General features: G+C 31.9%; 1 protein-coding gene across 2 annotated transcripts; it reads right to left on the reverse strand.

Moving 5' to 3' along the window:
• Positions 1–3,018: 3,018 nt before the first annotated feature.
• LOC143635004 (cold-responsive protein kinase 1-like) lies at positions 3,019–7,141 on the reverse strand. 2 transcript variants are annotated; one of them, XM_077102929.1, is made up of 7 exons: positions 7,085–7,141; positions 6,389–6,488; positions 6,154–6,266; positions 5,738–5,948; positions 4,362–4,599; positions 4,002–4,152; positions 3,019–3,607 (listed from the first exon to the last, which is right to left on the reverse strand). In XM_077102929.1, the coding sequence occupies exons 2-7, from the start codon at positions 6,456–6,458 to the stop codon at positions 3,299–3,301; spliced, it is 1,092 nt and encodes a 363-aa protein (XP_076959044.1). In that variant the 5' UTR covers positions 6,459–6,488; positions 7,085–7,141; the 3' UTR covers positions 3,019–3,298. The 2 variants fall into 2 exon arrangements, with proteins under 2 accessions (XP_076959044.1, XP_076959043.1); XM_077102928.1 differs by lacking the exon at positions 7,085–7,141 and having other exon boundaries at positions 6,389–6,750.
• Between the last annotated feature and the right edge of the window lie 12,412 nt (positions 7,142–19,553).

Genomic DNA, 19,553 nt, shown 5'->3' on the forward strand with positions numbered 1-19,553 from the left:
GCTGATTCTCGTGAGGTTCCAAATATTGAAAAATGAGGCAAGAAAAAGACAAAAAACCGCCTATTTCTCCTTTTTATAAGAACTTTCGGTTGTTATAGTTAAGTATCTTCTTTAAAGTATTATTTTTTTTTATTTATGACCAAATTACACGGTTATTATTAATAACTTTAAAAAAAATTTGTTCATTTGTTTGTTAGATAAATGAACCTCCACCGAACGGTTTACTAAACGTTCGGTTTGTTTACAGGCCTATCCGTAACTGTTATATCAACGATTTGAAACCTAACTCAAACGGGTTTTCCCCTTCAATGGCATTAGCATTTGTAAAACTCTTAAAATCAAGTGTGCTAAATTACTCTTGTCTCGTGTATTATATATAGTATAGGTATAAGTATATTCATATATATGATTCAACTATATGACCTAACGAATTGCATCACTGACGAAATCATTTACGTTCTTCTTTTCGTCGTCTTCATCGAGTAATCCATGAGCTATTAAAGATTGACTTGGTTAAGTTACAAATGGTGACAGGCTTAATCTCAAGCTTCAATTACCGAGTTTAAGTAAACACTGATTCTAAATGAAACTATTCTTTTATTTAATATAGTAATTGTTACTATGATAAAACAATTAATTGTATAAAAGTAATAAATTTTATGTTATTATAACTACATAGGTAATAATTATACATAAATATAAATAATCAAAGCTTTAAAGTTACTCACAAGTTGAGCTCGAGTTTTAACTACACATTGTAAAACAAACTCAAAATAAAATTCAGCTTGTTTAAACCCTTCTTAATAAAATTTTACTTGCAATATTAAGAATGTTATTATAATTTTGAAGAAATTACTATAGACTAAAACTTCACATAAATAGGCATCTTTTTACATAGACATGCACAAAAATACCCTCCTATATCTTCTTAATTTAGAACCAACAAAACTGTAAGGCCCCGTTACCGGTAGCCCTACTTTCATGTTGGATTTACTCATAAACGCAGTTCTAAATATCAGAGTTAATTAAAACATTCGCGGAATATAAAAGCTTTCATAAAACATTTCATAACAAAACACGTCTTGTCTTAAAACATCATTTTGTCTTTCAAAATAAACGAAGCATTAAACTTAAACGTCTTGAGTCTTCCGATGCCAACCTCTTTTTCAGTGCCACGTGTCTCCTCAAGCGAGTTGCCTCATCCTACTCACCTGCGTGCATACTAAAAGTCAGCTACGCTGAGTGAGTTCTAGTTAATCATACACTATACAATACACATAAACTTATATTCTTACATTCATACTTTCATACTTTCTTTTGTATTAACTTACTTTCATATCTTACGTTATAAAGAGCATTACGCCATACCTTCCTCGAGTATTATTAGGGCTCGGTACCCTTCTTCCTCGAGTATTATTAGGGCTCGGTACCCTCTTACCTCGAGTATTATTAGGGCTCGGTCCCTCTTTCCTGGAATATTAGTAGGGTTCGGTTCCCTAGTTCTCGAATATTAGTAGGGTTCGATTCCCTCTTCGTTACCATACAACCATCCTTTTCTTCTTTTATTAACTTTATCACATTCATACACATAAGCATACATATCATACCTACCTTATACTTAGCGTTACAACCTGACAGTACGTGCAATATCCGAAGATCGTTCACGTACCGTCAAGCCATCATTCATACATATCACATCATTCACATAAGGCATACACTTATCTCTTAGGATAAGCGTATTAACAAACATATCGAGTATGCACACAGCCCCGAAAACATAACACATAATTGGGGCTAGAAACTCACCTGAACACGGTTACGTTCACCGTTAATCGTAATCTCTTTCTTCAGTTGTGCACGGCTGACTGTATAACAAGTATACATATCAATTAACTATCACTACTCATATCATCTTTCTAGTCTTAATTACTACCCACAACGAATGGGGGTCCGGTGGCAGCGCCCCTGGCAGCGGGGTCTAGGGGCGGCAGCCCCTAGCAGGGTCCAAGGGGCAGAGCCCCTGGCTGGGGTCGAGCTGCCAGGTCAGCTTGGAAAAATTTTATTTACATTAACTGTCTTAACACATTTTCCATTAGGTTTTTAATTTATTTTCTAAGCGAACTTAACTTTAGGCGAAGTTAAACCTTAGGCGAACTTAGCTTTAGGCGAAGTTAAACCTTAGGCGAACTTAGCTTTAGGCGAAGTTGTCATCAGGCGAACTTAGCTTTAGGCGAAGTTGTCATCAGGCGAACTTAGCTTTAGGCGAAGTTGTCATCAGGCGAACTTAGCTTTGCAGGCGAAGTTCATCAGGCGAACTTAGCTTGCAGGCGAAGTTCATCAGCTGCAGGTACTGTTCGCTCTTAAATCCTTCGTTTCTTAACCAAATAACTCGATTTAGGTATCCACGGAATCGTCTGACCAGCGCCTACAAACCCCAACCATCAAATCGACCTAACATCGATGTTTAAAGGGTGCGATTTAGGCATATAGGTTACGGGTTCTTTTTATCAATCGATTAACCCATCAAATCATAACCATTTTCAGTAAGTTTAGCTTTGTTGGATTCGTTTTTACCATACAAACACAGATCTATCATTTCTATACTAATCCAAACCTAAACGAACAAGTTCTCGATATACACGTACCGTAAATGAGTCGAACTACGAACACGAGCTGGTCTTGTTGCTTTGGTTCGTCACGACGATCTAGCACCAACAAGCTCGGGTCCTCGCCTTTGGATCTTGGTTCGGGTCGTGCGTGTTTTGGGTGTGTGTAGAGATTAGGATGGATAAATGGATGGAAGATTGGGGTTTAAGGGGGTATTTATACTCCTTCAAGCCCATAGACCGAAGGCCCATATTTCCTTTTGGTCCATATCCAATCCCATCTAATTATCCTACTGAGTCTTCATATTATGCTGTTCCACTAACTCGTTTATTTCACCCGACAAAATAATATATTAAATATTACTTTAGAAATTTCGGGATGTTACAAAAACTAATCACAAATTTTGCCCATAATCAACTTAAATCTTCTCAAAATAATTCAATTTCCCGAACTTTAATCTCTATGACAACCACCAAAACCACCATCTCTGATTGACGATAGGCTGTAGACAGCGAAACCCATCTTGTCACATTAGCTGTCGGTCACAACGGATCGTTATCCCATCTTAATAAACTTTTAACATTCTATATGAATCTCCTTATAAATGGTACCAACCTGTATCTTTCTACCGTTCAGTATACAAAATTACGAAATATAATAAAATCCTATAAAAAATATCGTAACGTTGAATTCATCTAGGCTTTACTTGCGTGATTGTAGTAGGGAAAGAGGTTATGTGTCCACTCGTGGAAGCACCCGATACCTTTTTGTTGTCATTAGAATCTTGGAAAAACCCCGGAGGTGTAAGTTCTTTCTCGTTAAGTTTAACGTTTTTCGACAGCATGTCAACAACTTGGCTCATATTGGGCCTCCGGGTTGCGGTTGCTTGAGTACAAAAAAAGGCTACTTTTATGTACTTGATCACATCATCCTTAGGATATGTGTTAAGCTGTTCGTCCACGAGTTCTAGAAGTCTTCCCTCTTCGTATAGCCCCCATGCCTTTGTAACATAACATAAACGTGTTAAAAATGGTAGTAATATTAATAATAACATCAATGATAATAATAAAACACAAGATATAAATGTATGCAAATCACGTTGATATGTGCAAAAAATGTTCTTTTTATCTCAGTATTTGATATGCGAATCAGATACATGTATCTATATTTTGTAGTGACGTATCGTGGTTTATATACTATTTTAGGAGTAGATATGATAAGAGAACACACCTAAAAATGCTTTTTGCCTCCAAAATAAATGATACGCGAATCAGATATGCGTATCCATTTTTTGTATTCACGTAACTCATGGTTTATATACTATTATACACGACTAAAGAGTAAAGATAAATACGTGACAATAAACTTCTAATTTTCTCTTATATAATACTTACCCATTCCAATAAAACTTTCTGATCTGTACCCCAACTTGATAATGAACTACTTCTTCCACTTATTATCTCAAGAACCAGGACCCCAAAGCTATAAACATCGGCTTTCAATGTCAGTTGACCCCCCAATACATATTCCGGTGCCAAATAACCACTGAAGAGTAAAATAGAATTATATCAAGCAAAATTCTAGTAAGAAGCTTAATTCATGCCTAATGATCAGAAACCATTGAGGATAACATTCTAAACAGGTTATACATAGATTAGAACTATTCTATTAGAACTATTCTAGAATGATCATTTGGGTATATGAATTGTATCTTTGTAATGAATATACACAAGAGATTTGTAATATTAACTTACGTTGTTCCGGCTAGTTTTGTGCTTATGTGAGTGATGCTATCAGGGAAAAGTTTAGCCAATCCAAAATCTCCAATTTTTGGTGTGAAATCTTTGTCTAGAAGTATATTACTAGCCTTAATGTCTCTGTGCACAATATGTGGCTTGAGTTCTTCATGAAGATATGCAAGTCCTCGTGCTGTACCGATGCAAATATTAGATCTTTTTTCCCAGTCAAGCTCTGTAACATGATTTCTTTTACCTGTAATAAGGTTAAATATTAACTTGGCACTTAACTAAAAAGGGCAAATTGCATAAAAGGATCAAATAAGGTTGCGACTAAAAGAACAATACTGACACACGACACCACTGAAGCGTCATACGGGTCGTATGATAGGGGAAACGAGTTCAAATGGGCCGTATGGCGGGCAAACAATGGTCATATGGTTGTATGAAGAGCAAATCGTACAATATGTATGATGTGTTTGACCGATGTGGCCCTTGTCAAAATCATACGGAGAGTATAACCATTTCTCGCCCTATCATACGCTGGTTATAAATAGCATAATGCGCTCTGATGCGTTTGGTCAAAAAATCTGATGCGTGATGCAAGCAATTCACGTCTTTATTAGAAAAACACTAATATAGGGCATTAAGTTAAAATTCAAAAGGAAACATACTAATTTAAAGAAGTTTGCTAATATGACCTAACTATATAAAGCATACTAATATGCATAAGCAAATCAGTAATATATAAAATCAAAAGCAAGGACATTATTGAATTTTGAAAAGACTGAATTTTAAAAAATCAATAACTTGCTGATTTTTGGAAACTAACTGGAACACTACTTTTTTTGGAAACCAACTGCACCACGATTTAACACCGATTATAATTCTTTGAAGCACCCAAAGACGCTAATCCGGATTTTGAAAACCAATTGAAGTGGATTTTGATTCAGTTGAAGTGTATTCTGATTAAAACATGATGCTCGCAATCAGCGCGATATGCGTTACAGCGTAAGAGGCGCGCATTTTAAAACCAAGATCATACGGTTCATATGACGTGACAGACTCTGGTGTTCAGACTTGATTTGACATCAATCATGTGATATGTGTGACATCACACAGTCCGTATGATATGGTGTGACATGCACACTAGTGTACACTTCTAAAGGCGGTGTTTTCATAAGAGGGCCCTTAATTTATAGCCTACTTTGACTCAATTCCCATTATAGGCAATTTACATTTTCAATGAAAATAGCTACACACTTGTCATTAATTCCATTTTAGGAAATAAATCTAAAAGTCAGTTGCTACTTTGCAGGTAAAAACAGAATTGAACAAAGTAGGCTGTTATCTTATTCAGTATGTGCTAATTAATAATAAGCAATAAAGCTTACCTAATACCGCTTGGTCAAGGCTGCCATTTTCTTCAAATTCATATACTAAAATACGATTACTTCCTTCAACACAACATCCAACTAACTCAACGAGGTTTCGGTGTCTGACATTCGCTATCGTATTGATTTCTGATAAAAATTCACGAACGCCCTGCTTTGATTCAGCAGAAAGTGTCTTCACTGCAACGTGTGTTCCATCTTTAAGGGTTCCCTGATATTTTGATCAAATTTAGCATTAACTAAAAGTTTATTATCATGATAATACCATATTTTGGGCAACTTTATACCTGTTTTCGTTTAAGCTAAAATTTTACTTTATTAAAAAACATACAAGATTACAATGAAAGTAGGATGGTAACAAACTGTCAAAATATTAGGAAGAAAGACTTATAAAGAAATCGAATACAAATAAGTACCTTGTAAACGATTCCAAAACCTCCTCGCCCGATCTTGGTACTTCGATCAAAGTTATATGTTGCTAATCGTAATTCTTTATATGAAAAGTTCCTTATATTATCAAGAGAAAAACCTATGCCGCAAACAAACAACACAATATGTTCATAAATACTACTAACACTTTAAAGAGCAAATGAAAAACATATATGTTAAGTGGAGTCTTATAATTTAGAAAGAAGATATCATAAATCTTACCTTCCAATTCCCTAGGATTAGTCGACTGTTTCTTTAGTACACGTGAGGAACCAAAGCAGCTACAACTCATGTTTGTTGGATTTACAAATACAAATGAAAACTCAACCTTGTAAAATAAATACAGAACAAAATCAGATAAACCGCTCGTTATTGGGTTGCAAGTGACAAAAATCATCAATACACACACATTTTAGAAATTAGAACCTCTGATTGACATGATTTCTTCAGTTAGGTGTGTGCTATTGAATTTAAAAATTATATAATTCCCCATAAAACATGTTGGAAATCAGAAACAACAGTCTCAACTGGTTCCATGATCAAACACCACGACTCTTTGTTTTATTCAATTAACTTGCAAACCTATTATATTACAGCAAATAACTTGCTAAATAAGCATACTATATACTATGGCTCAAATTCATAATATCTAGTAATTCAAATACCTTAATAAACATTCAATTATTAAATTAAATCAAACTAATATATTAAATCAATCAAATGTTTGTTCATTCATTAATAATAATAAACTAAGTAACTAAGTAGTTTGATTTGAGGATAGTGTAATTATAGTGTAGAATTAGACAATTAGTATGATTCAACATGATATGAAATGATCAAATCTAACAGTTGATACATACATACATACATACATACATACATACGCTGTATCGTAACATGATATGATCTAGAAACTACCTTTTATGCACGAATTGGCCGGAGCATTGAAGGTGTTGAAGTTGACTGAGTTAGTTCCTTCAACGACTGATTGATACAAGAGAAGAGAATATGTGTTCTGATTTATAAATAAATAATAACGAAATAGTCAGACGGTAGGTAGCTAGGTAGGTGGACTGGACTGGGATAGTCTTTGTCTTCTCTTCTATGTTTTCTCCTCTTCTTTTCTAACTTCACTTTTGGAAATGCAAATGGAAATATATTATTATTATTATTATTATTATTTAAGTCCATAAAGATAATTCAACTTCCATCTCTCACATGTGGCCTGTAAAAAGGATTTTGGATGGATATTGGTAATAAAGAATTTTAGTTAGGGTCGTGTACAATGTTATCAGGTCGGATTTCGAGTCTACTCGGGTTTTCGTCTCACCGTGTGCTACTTCAGAGAGCTCTGTTCTTGTAGCGGTACAACGACTGTCAAGTGGCAGCCGGCGGTATGGTTTCCCGGAGAAACATCAAAGCTAAACTCTGAAGATAGCATGGGTCTGTTTATGACAACATAATCTAGCCAAAGAGAGGCAATGAGGCTCTCCAATTAGAAAGTGTGATGACCAAACATACAAGAAAGTCGTCATTTAAAAAATATATAATATTCAATTAACCACCCACCCCCTCCCCCTCTCTAAAAATACGTATTGGTGGTGATGATGGATGATAATGATGTATAAAAAGCGAGCTTAAATTACTTATAATTTTTAAGAGGTTATAATCTCTAAATATTTCTATATATAGAAAATAAATTTGTATACATATATTTATTTAGAAAAACATGGCCCCTATCAAGAACGGGCCCGAATATTTCATGTAGTGCTTTAAATCAATCTAATTTATTTCGTACATTTCAATCAACGAGAAAATGAGTCCAATGTTAAAAGATCAAATCTATGAAAATTTAGTTAATGAATAATGTAAAAAACAAGAGAAAAATATTCATATTATATATATCACAATGGCGTTTTATCCCCTCCCAACTCCCTTACGACAATGGTCACTTATCATGTGCCAAAATATGTATTTGATTAACTCGGTTATTGAGTTATATAGTTCTTTATCAATTATCATTACTTGTTTTTTTCATATCTAGATTTAAATTTCATAACTTAAGAATATTTGAGATATATCCTTTAGGCTAAAATAGTACATCAATAAATACCGATAGCAACAACATAAGCACCAATAATAATGCCAAACACAGATTACACACGCATTTTGAACTTCGGTAATAGACAAACCAGTGTTGGAGTGGACCTAAAAAAACAGGGTACATTGGCATAAAATCATGTCTTGATGCGTATAATCATGAAACTAAGGGGGTGTTTGGCTTATGCTTATAACTTTATACAAATAAGTTTCTTCAAATAAGCTTAAAAACCATCTTCAAACAAGCATATTCAAATTAGCATATACAAACTAATAAGCTTAAGCTTAAAAAGCTAAACCAAACACCAAATTAAGCTTATTTTGTAAAAAAAAAAAAGCTAAAAAATATATAAGCTTTCTTAAAAAAGCTAGGCCAAACACCCCCTAAATCTAGATCAATATCACTTTTATATTATATATGGTGCTGGGTAAACGAATTCAGGTAATCGAACAAGTATGATATGATACCTTATTCATCTCAAACCTACAAAAATTATTAAAACTAGTCTCATGCCTGAACACCTATCCCAAATATTTTAACCTTTTTCTTCAGGTTTGAATTTTATTTCATTCTTCATTCTATTCCTACTTGTTTTTTTTTATAGGAAAATTGGATTTAAATAATCCCACTTTTAATGGATTGGCCAATAATAATCCTACCTCCAGTATTTCCCGTTGGCAGTCCCACCTTTTCAATGTTTTTTGTTTTATAAACCAGCGTTAAAAAAACTTTAACGAGGTTAAGTTTTTGCTTATGTGGCGAGTGACATGGCTTTTTTAATACGTATCACATGGCGTTAAAAATTTAGACAGTGATGTGACCCATCGAGTTCAGGTAGGATGGGGTAGATGGAAAGCAACCATAGGTATTTTGTGCGACAAGAGTTTCCCAACTAAACTAAAAGGAAAATTTTATAGGGTTGCAGTTAGAACTGCAATGCTATATGGAACAGATTGTTGGGCCATCAAGAAGGCACAAGTGCGAAAGATGGAGGTAACAGAAATGAGAATGCTACGTTGGATGTGTGGGCACACAAGGTTAGACCGAATAAGAAACGTCGTATTTCGGGAGAGATTAGGGATAGCGAACATAGCAGACAAGATAAGAGAGTGGAGATTGAGATGGTTTGGACATGTGGAGAGAAGACAAACGACAAATCCTGTTAGATCCATAGAAAACATTACTATATAGGGGAGAAGGGGTAGAGGACGACCTAAATTGACTTGGGATGAGAGGATTAAGCATGATTTGATAGACCTAAACCTCTCCGAGGACATGGTTGAGGATAGGAATTCTTGAAGAAGTAGAATTAAAGTTAAGGATTTTTAGAGAAAAAGGAATACCTTCGGGCTTCTATTTACCTGATTTTAGTCACACACCATAATAATATTTTCTGTACATAAATAGTATTATAATTATTATAATTATTACTACTACTACTACTACTGTTGAACTCTGATTTCCTTTGTATTGCTTCATACATATGTACTTTAGAGCTGAGGGTCTCTCTGGAAGCCATCTCTTTTTCTATGTGGATAGAGGTACGGTGTGCCTACATCCCACTCTCCTCAGACCCTACTTATAGCTATGCTATTGATGGGATTTTACTGGGTATGATTGATTGAGTGATTGATTGATTATTCCATAGTAAAGTTGGACATATGATTTTACATTCAAACAATCAACTTTATATAATGTTTAATCTAATGCATGATTTAATGAGATAATGCAACGACCATCACCATCTTTAACTCTTTTTCTTGACCAAATTTTCTACGAATGAAACAACGACGTTTTCGTTGGTATTGAAAACGACGTAAATTAAAATAAATCTTCTCGAGAGTTTTAAAATCTAAAAGTCTACATCCGATAATTATGATCGGATAGCTCAGCTGCTAAGTGCCTAAGTACGAAGTGGGGCGAGCTATGTTATAAATATGTGAGAGTACCATTAAATTATAGTCCTATATTAACTTTGATTATTTATTTGGTCCACCACACACCATCAATGTATAATTAATGGCGGACAATTGTGGTTTTATATAGCGATTATTTAAACATGTAAGGTTCAACATGTTCGCTAAAACAAGCTTCCCTGTCAATAATTTATGAACCGTTATATAAGATGCAACATATTTTTACACTACATAAAGATAGCCATATTCTTCTGTGGGTTGACTAGTTAACCGTTTAAGGGATCAAACTTTTTCCCTCTTTACTTCTACGGTTATTTATTTACTTAAGTACAAACTACTTTTTTTTTTCTCGTGAACTCTTAACAACCAATGTTTTCAACAAGTTAACTCGTAACTTTCAATTACCATGTCTTACTTCCATATTCTGAAATCATTTTCATTAAGTTCATAAATCTCGAACTAAATATATAAATGCATGTTTGTTAAAAGAGAATGGGGATGACGAATAAAATCCATTCAACAAGAAATCATGGGTTGTTAAATTGTTACAAAACAAAAGATATTATTCATATTCATAAACAAATATGAACGGACATGAGATATCAATATAAAGAGTGTTGTATATGTGTATTTTTTGGTTTACATTTATGAACTATGTGAATCGAATAATTAGTACCTTTAAAAGTCTTAGTTATACGTGTCTAATGTAAGAACACAATTTTCGAGTTTCTATTCATACATGCTACAACAATTAGATGTTATATGTTTTCCTTTTTATGTATATGGGAACGCCACGTGATTAAATTCCATTTAGATCACTATAAATTACAATGACAGACATAAACGTTATAAGCTAAAGTTTCTAGATATAATTCTAGCGAACATTTTGAACCTTTTGACACGTTTAAATAATTGATATATAAAACCACAATCCACCATTGATTTTAGATTGATCGTTTGTGGTAGACCAAATTAATCAACAAACGTATTATAGGACTATAATTCTCTAATCTAATATTTATAGCATAGCTTGTCCCACTTTGTACTTAGCTACTCGTTCATGATTATCGGATGTAGACTTTTTAGATTTTAAATATCTCGAGAATATTTGTTATTCAAGACAGACTAAACGTCAAAAGCTAAATATAATCTATAGGTAACTAGGAGAGTCAATTTCTAACACGACACGGACAAAGCATAATGTTATGTATGGCGGGGTTAATGTATTAGACACTAATAAATATACGAGTCGTTTTGGAGTTCACCAATCCAACCAGTACCCGTCATAGACCCTTGTTTGTGTGAGAGAGAAATTCATCAATTAACCGAACTAGAAAATCAAAAGGCTGTATGTTAGTTATTTCAGTAAACCACTGAGTTTTTATATATATTCATTATCTAGTGAAACGTATTCAAATCGGTTCTATGGTGTTGTGGTTAGCACTCTGGACTTTGAATGCAGCGACCTGGGTTCGACTCCCGGTAGGACCTGCTTTTTTTTTTATTTAATTCTTGCATGTAACAGTAAAGTAATCTTTGTATGTTTTCTTATTCTTATTCACCAAGTTTACATGTGTTTAAATGAGACATAAACTTATTTACGTACTTATTGTGTTGGATTAAATATTCATTGGTTTTGTACTTATCTTTCAATAATCATATATTTTATCAAATAAATATTTAGAAGTGATACAAATATCGTTTAATTGGCTTACAGCTTGAAGTCATTAAAAATGCATTTTATACTTTGTATAGTTTAATTTTAAGGATATAATCATCATCATCATCATCATCTCATCGTACTCAGTATATCCCACCAATAGCAATGCTATGGTAGGGTCTGAGGAGGGTAAGATGTAGACAGCCTTACCTCTATCCCATAGGGATAGAGAGGCTGCTTCGGTGAGACCCCCGGCTCGATAGTAGTTTTGCATCAAGCCTTGGACTATAAAACCAGTAAATTCCGACATTATTTTACTTTCTAACCCGTTTTACGGTTTTAAAATTGATTACGTCAGAAAAAGTTTATTGTATTTTGTCATAAATTTATTTAATTATTTTAACTTGTAATTCTTTTGAGAATTCGAGAGATTCTAATTTTAATTTCACATAAGTAAATAAGAAAATACTTTTGTTCAATTAAATATTCATAAATTAAGGTTGGTATATACCACAAATGACCATTCTCATTATTACAATAATAATACTTTGAATAACCACAAAGAAGCAATCATTGTACAAAACTTCAAAGCAATTAGTTTGACTATCCTTGATGCCACGAAGCATCTTTGAATACCTACAAATAGCAATCCTCCCATCAAAACTAAACCATGTGTTTGACTATCCTTCGTTCCACGTGGCATTCATAACCGTTCGACGTATGTTGGTCCACGATAAGATAATTTAAGGATTCTTTTAAAACGGTTATTAATATGTCGACCATCATTAAAAAGTAAAACCACATGATATAATAAGTTATTTGTTATTATGTATATATAAATTGAAACAGCATATAAAATTACTTTATTATATGATATTAATGTGGCAAATTTATACATATATGTTTGGTTTAAATTGCTTTCAAACCACTGATCCTTGAAGGGTTACCAGAAAGCTTTATTGCAGCTTTAAGGGATGGTAGAAATTTAAACTGGAAACAATCCCTAGTAGGAATAATTCAATCTAGCCTGGCACATGGTCCAGTCTATTTTAACGTATATCCTAATCTACAATTATCACTATCTGATGTTAATATTACAGATGCTCTCACTTTAAATGTCAAAATCCATGGATATAATTATGCTCCAGGGTCAGAAGTGATGTGTATTTGCTATAGAATATACTACAAACCGTTATTTACTTTGAATCCCCATTGTAGGATGGTTGATAAACCATTAAATGAAACAATAGTTATAGAAACTAATTTTGGAAAATATAATATTACAACCAGAAGAAAAATAAAATGGGAAGAAATAAATTTTCCAGAAAATTGGATAATTAATAATTGTACCCCTTCACAACAGTATGTAGATAATAATCCATTAGAAATAATACAAACAAATGAAGGATCTATCCAAATACAATTTGAAAAAATAAATCCTAGAATAACTAGATCTTTGTCTTCGAAAGCTTCGTCTCAACATATATCCCCTTTTGAATATACTGTTAGAAGTCCATCTAGAGCTTCTACTTCTCAAATCAGAGAAGAAATTCCTGACAGGAAAATAGAGGAATTAAGAATAAATTCTGATAATATAGTTAGAGGAATATTTAAGCCTCAAGACCCAGAATTAACTGAGTCTGAAATGAATTTCTCAATTTAATGGATTCTGGAAAGAAAATAGATTTTAGCCAAGGTTCTTTGGCAAGAAAACAAATTTGTGAAGAATTTAAATTAACCAAATGGGAATCGTTTAGAAAATGGTTCTTTAAAAATTTTGAAAGTCAAGATTTTAAATTCTTTCAAAAAGAATTTTATGATGAACGAGAAGAACAGAATAATATTATTCCGTTTGTTCCATGGTTTTTGAACAAATATACAAATAATATGATTTCAGTTATACAAAGAGAATATAATATAAATGGTCAAATCCAAAAAACAAATTTTCCTCCACAATTACCTTTTAAATTAGAAAGAGATAATGAGGTAAGATATTACCAAGCTTTTCAAAAATTACTTGAGGATGATACATTGCCCATAACAATTATGCATATTAACAATCTTTTCAGACAAAATAATTATACCAATATATGTTTGGTTGTTATAGGAGAACAATTAGGTGCTTTAAATAACACAATAAATGAACTTATAAAACATTCTTTAAATAAAGATAAAAATAAGGATGGAGAAATTATAGCTACACCATCTATTCAGCCTCCTCCAGAGGTAAAAGATTTTAAATTAAAATCTAACAAAGAGATTTCAAAATTACTTGATGATAAGTTAAAAAATCTTGGAGAAAAATTCCAATCTTTACATATTAATACATTATCAGAAGAATTTGCGGAATCTATAGATAATAATAATTATCAACAAAAGATAAATGAAGAGATTAATAAACTCCAAAAGTTTGCTGAAAAACCTACTCAAAGATTATATTATTATCCTAGACCAACTCCCCAAGACGTACTAATAGAAGAACAAGAATATGTTGTTAATAATTCCTATCATGGAAAAAATATTTACGAATGGAATATTGATGGTCATACAGAAAGACAAATTTATAATGTTGTCCATAGAATGATGATGTATAGTACAATTTGTAGAAATAATGGCAATAATGATACAAACATAGCTAGAATGATAATAGCTGGGTTTACAGGTCAATTAAAAGGTTGGTGGGATAATTATTTATCTCAACATGATAGAGAAGTCATACTAAATGCAGTTAAGGAAGAAGATAATGTCCAAAAGCCAAATGCTGTCTACACATTAGTAATTAATATAATTGAACATTTCATAGGAAGATGGTCTGATAATTCAGAAAATATCAGAACTCTTTTACAAAACCTTAGATGTAGAACTCTTACATCTTTTAGGTGGTATAAAGATACTTTTTTAAGCAGAGTTATGGAACTCCCAGAGTCCAATAGTACTCATTGGAAATCCAAATTCATAGATGGTTTACCTCCTTTATTTGCTGAGAGAATTAGAAAGGCTCTTAGAAAAGGGGAAGTTAACATAAATTATGAAAATTATACTTATGGCAAGTTAATAGGTACTTGTATCCAGGAAGGATTATCTTTATGTAATTAAATAAAATTAAATCAACAAATTAAGAAACACTCTCTTAATGAAAAGAGACAGTTAGGACAATTTTGTTCACAATTTGGAATGGAAGAAATCCATGATCCTAAGAATAAAAAGGTTTTCAAATCACAAAGAACTAATAAAGTTTACAAAAGAAAGAACAAAGAAAAGAAGATAGAAAATTTAAGAGGAAAAGAGATTTTAAACCTAATAGACCTTTTATTATATGTAAAAAATATGGTCGTCCTGGACACAACGAAAAAACTTGCTGGGTAAAAAGAAAAATTAATAATTTAACAGATGAAAAGTTGAAAGAAACTTTATCAAATATTTTGATAAATTCTGAATCTGATTCTGAATCTCAAGAATTTTCATCTATTGAAATGAATAATATTCATATTTTAGAAAATGAAAGTTTAACATCATCAGATGAGGAATGTATTCCTTGTAGAAATGGTGAACAATGTTTAAACTCTTCTGATAAAGAAGAAGAAAATCTCTATCAACTTATTGCTCAATTTCAAGATATGGAAATAAATGTTATTTCTAATAATATACTGGATCTTCTTATAATCATAAAAGATTCTGAAATAAGAGAGAGAATAATTTCTCAAATGATAAAAGAAAATCAGGGAGAAACATCTGATGAGAAAATTTCTCAAGATTTTCAACCATATACTTTAATGGAAGTTAAGAATCAACTAAATCAAAAATATAAGGTTAATAAACCAGTTAGTATTGAAGAATTAAGAATTGAAATTGATAATTTAAAATTTGAGATAAAAAATTTAAAAAAGAATAATGAATATCTTGGAGAAAGATTAACAAGAATAGAAAAAGGAAAGTCCATTGACAATAGTATTGAAGAAGAAGAAAATTTTTTGTCTGTAATTGAAAGGATAACGTCACAAAAATGGCATATAAAAATTAAACTGTTAATAAACAATGATTTCACAAAAGATTTGATTGCTCTAGTTGATAGCGGAGCAGATTTGAATTGTATCCAAGAAGGTATTATACCAACAAAATATTTTCATAAAACAACTCATAGACTTAGTTCAGCTAATGGTGAACCTTTACAAATTAATTATAAACTGCCTAAAGCTTATATTTGCAATAATAAGATGTGTATAGCTAATAGCTTTATTTTAGTCAAAAACCTTACTAATCAGATTATACTTGGAACACCTTTTTTAAATCAAATTTTTCCTCTACAAAGGGTGGATAAAAATTCAATTGTTGGAACATATGAGGGGAAACAGGTATTTTTTAATTTTGTTTCTGAACCAATCACAAGGTTCATAAATAATGTAAAAGAATCTTTGTTACAAGCAAAAGAGAATCAAATAAACTTTCTTAAACAATAAGTAAATTACATTACAATAGAAGAAAAGCTAAAAAATCCTAAATTACAGGAAAAAATAAATTTAGTCCAACATCAATTCTCTTTACAAATATGTAATGACCATCCTAATGCTTTTTGGGATAGAAAGAAACATATTGTTTCTCTTCCTTATGAAGAAGACTTCAAGGAAAGCCAAATACCTACGAAAGCGAGACCATGTCAAATGAATTCTGAATATTTACAATTATGCAAAAAAGAAATAAAAACCTTAATTGAGAAAAGTCTTATTAGACCCTCTAAATCTCCTTGGTCCTGCACAGCTTTTTATGTGGATAAACATTCTGAACAGGAAAGAGGAATTCCAAGATTAGTAATAAATTATAAACCATTGAATAAAGTTTTAAAATGGATTAGATACCCTATTCCAAATAAAAAAGATTTATTGGATAGATTACATAATGCTGTAATCTTTTCAAAATTTGATTTAAAATCAGGATACTGGCAAATCCAAATAGAAGAAAAGGACAGGTATAAAACTGCTTTCACGGTTCCAATAGGACATTATGAATGGAACGTAATGCCATTTGGATTAAAAAATGCTCCTAGTGAATTTCAAAATATTATGAATGATATATTCATTCCTTATAGTGATTTTATCATCGTATATATTGATGATATCTTAGTATTTTCAACAAATATTGAAACACATTTTAAACATTTAGAAATATTTAAGAATATAATAATTAAAAATGGTTTGGTTATAAGTAGACCCAAGATGGTTTTATTTCAAACTAATATAAGGTTTTTAGGACACAATATTGAAAAAGGAAATATAATTCCTATTAACAGAAGTATAGAATTTGCTTCAAAATTTCCAGATGAAATAATTGATAAAATCCAATTACAAAGATTTTTAGGAAGCTTGAATTATATTTCTCCTTATTATCAGGGTCTAGCAGATGATACTGCTATCTTATATGATAGATTAAAAAATAATCCTCCTCCTTGGACTAAAAATCATACTAAGGCAGTCCAAAAAATTAAACATCAAGTAAAAAACCTATCATGTTTAATGTTAGCTAACCCAGAATGGGAAAAAGTTGTTGAAACAGATGCCAGTGAAATAGGTTACGGTGGCATATTAAAACAAATATCTCCAATTGATAAGAAAGAATTTCTTGTTAGATTCCATTCAGGAAAATGGAATAAAAGTCAGAAGAATTATGCTACTATTGCTAAGAAATCTTAGCTATAGTCAAATGCGTTTTGAAATTCCAAGACGATTTATATAATCAAAAATTTATTATAAAAACTGATTGTCAAGCTGCTAAATATATGTTTAATAAAGATTTTAAACATGATGTCTCCAAACAAATGTTTGCAAGATGGCAGTCTAATTTAGCACCATTTGATTTCGACATAATATATAAAAAAGGTACTGATAATAGTTTACCTGCTTATTTAACAAGAGAATATCTTAACCCTATTCTGCAGGAATGATGGTATATAAGGGACCCCTGAGAATAATTATTTCATCAATAGATAGAAGAATCAATTTTTATAATCAAATGAGCACAATGCATGCTTTTCATATCCATAATTTAAACATGGATTTTTCATTATCATCTCACCAAAAACAATTTCTTTTAAATTACGAATGGCAGCAATATAACTGCTACAAGGATCGAATTGAGATTCTAAAGGAAAACAAGAAAATAATTTCTTGTGGATAACTTATATTTTATTTCAGGTATGTATCCTCGTGGAAGAGGAAATTATTTTCATTCCTCTAATAGAGGAAGAGGGAGAGCTAGTCAAAATAATAGCAGAGTAATTGCGCAAATTGGGCAACAAAGGCTAATAGCTGCTAATATCGCAAATATTGCAACTACTTCTAGTAATACTGGAAGTAATGAAAACCAGGATTCTTTATTAGAAGAATTCCTTTCATGGAAAAACTCCAGAAAAGAGGCTAATAAACCCTCATATGTGAATATTACTACAGAAGACCCAGATGATGGAGCATATAATCAGACTCCATACAAGGAGATAATATTGCTCCTAGAATTTAAAGATCTTAATATAAAGATCAACCATGGATTTTAATCCAAAAATATATGGATACAGGATCATATCCTGCAGGATCTTATAAACCCAGATTATATTATGAGACGATTCTACGATCCACAGAATCTTGTGAGATTACACATTATAATTCGTGTAATACCCAGATTTACAATTTCAGCAAAGTAATAATTAAACAGATAATATCCGTTGAGACATGGGGAACATCTCCTCTTAAAGAAAGAGAAGTTTATCACCCTGAATCTAGGGCACCATTAAAATTTAATTATTGGGATTATATAGAGGCATTTAATAAAGCCTTTTTATATGAAAATTAAAGAAGAAGCATTCTTGGTTCTTCAAAATATGTCCACAAGTTTATAACTTGGATATTCCAAATTGGTTTAATAAATGGTGGATGTCATATGGTCCAGCTATAAAAATTCTACCTGAACCTTATAAAGGATTTTTTCAAAAATGGTCTGAAGTTTCTCCAACTCTAATAGAAATGGAGTATAATAATATAAATATTGAAGGAATATCTTCATTGCATTATTTCACTCAGTTTGGAATCCCTTGGATCTGGAAGTGGTCTCCAGAAGTTGGTTATACCCAACAAAATATCCCATGTTTAAGAAGGACTTTTTATACAAAGTTCTGGAAGAAAATGAATAAAATGGATGATCAAGGTAATATTGAAGGCCAAGAAACGATAGACTTAATAAAGTCTACAATTGAAGAATATGAAGAACAAATACGTTTGAAACAACAGAAAGAGGCTCCTAGTCCATTCAGACAAATTGTCAAGAAGATTCAACTATCAAATGATCAATTATCAAAAGATGAAATTATTCAGAAGTACTTAGAAGAAGTCAAGAAGGACCTAATTAAAAACCTTCAACCAGAAAAAAGGTCTGATATGTCTATAACATCTTCAGAAAATAATGAAGCAGCTGAAGATGCTCAAAATGTTTATGAAGATGAAGAGCTTGATGAAGAACTTCTGGAAGCTGAATTAGCATCGTTAAAGGAATCCCTGACAACACAGAAAGACAAGAAAAAGATGGTCCAATAATACTGGATAAAGAAGAATCTACCTTAATAAAGCTGACTACTTTAATAAAGGAGAATCTGCTTTAATAAAGCAGGCTGCTTTACTCAATTATAGCAGACATAATTATGAAGACTTTTGAAAATTTTCAAAAAGCAGA

The sequence above is a fragment of the Bidens hawaiensis genome, unplaced genomic scaffold, assembly GCF_021521415.1.
Source record: "Bidens hawaiensis isolate Kalapana, Puna unplaced genomic scaffold, B.hawaiensis_p1.1 tig00007372_1, whole genome shotgun sequence".
Taxonomy (NCBI): Eukaryota; Viridiplantae; Streptophyta; class Magnoliopsida; order Asterales; family Asteraceae; genus Bidens; species Bidens hawaiensis.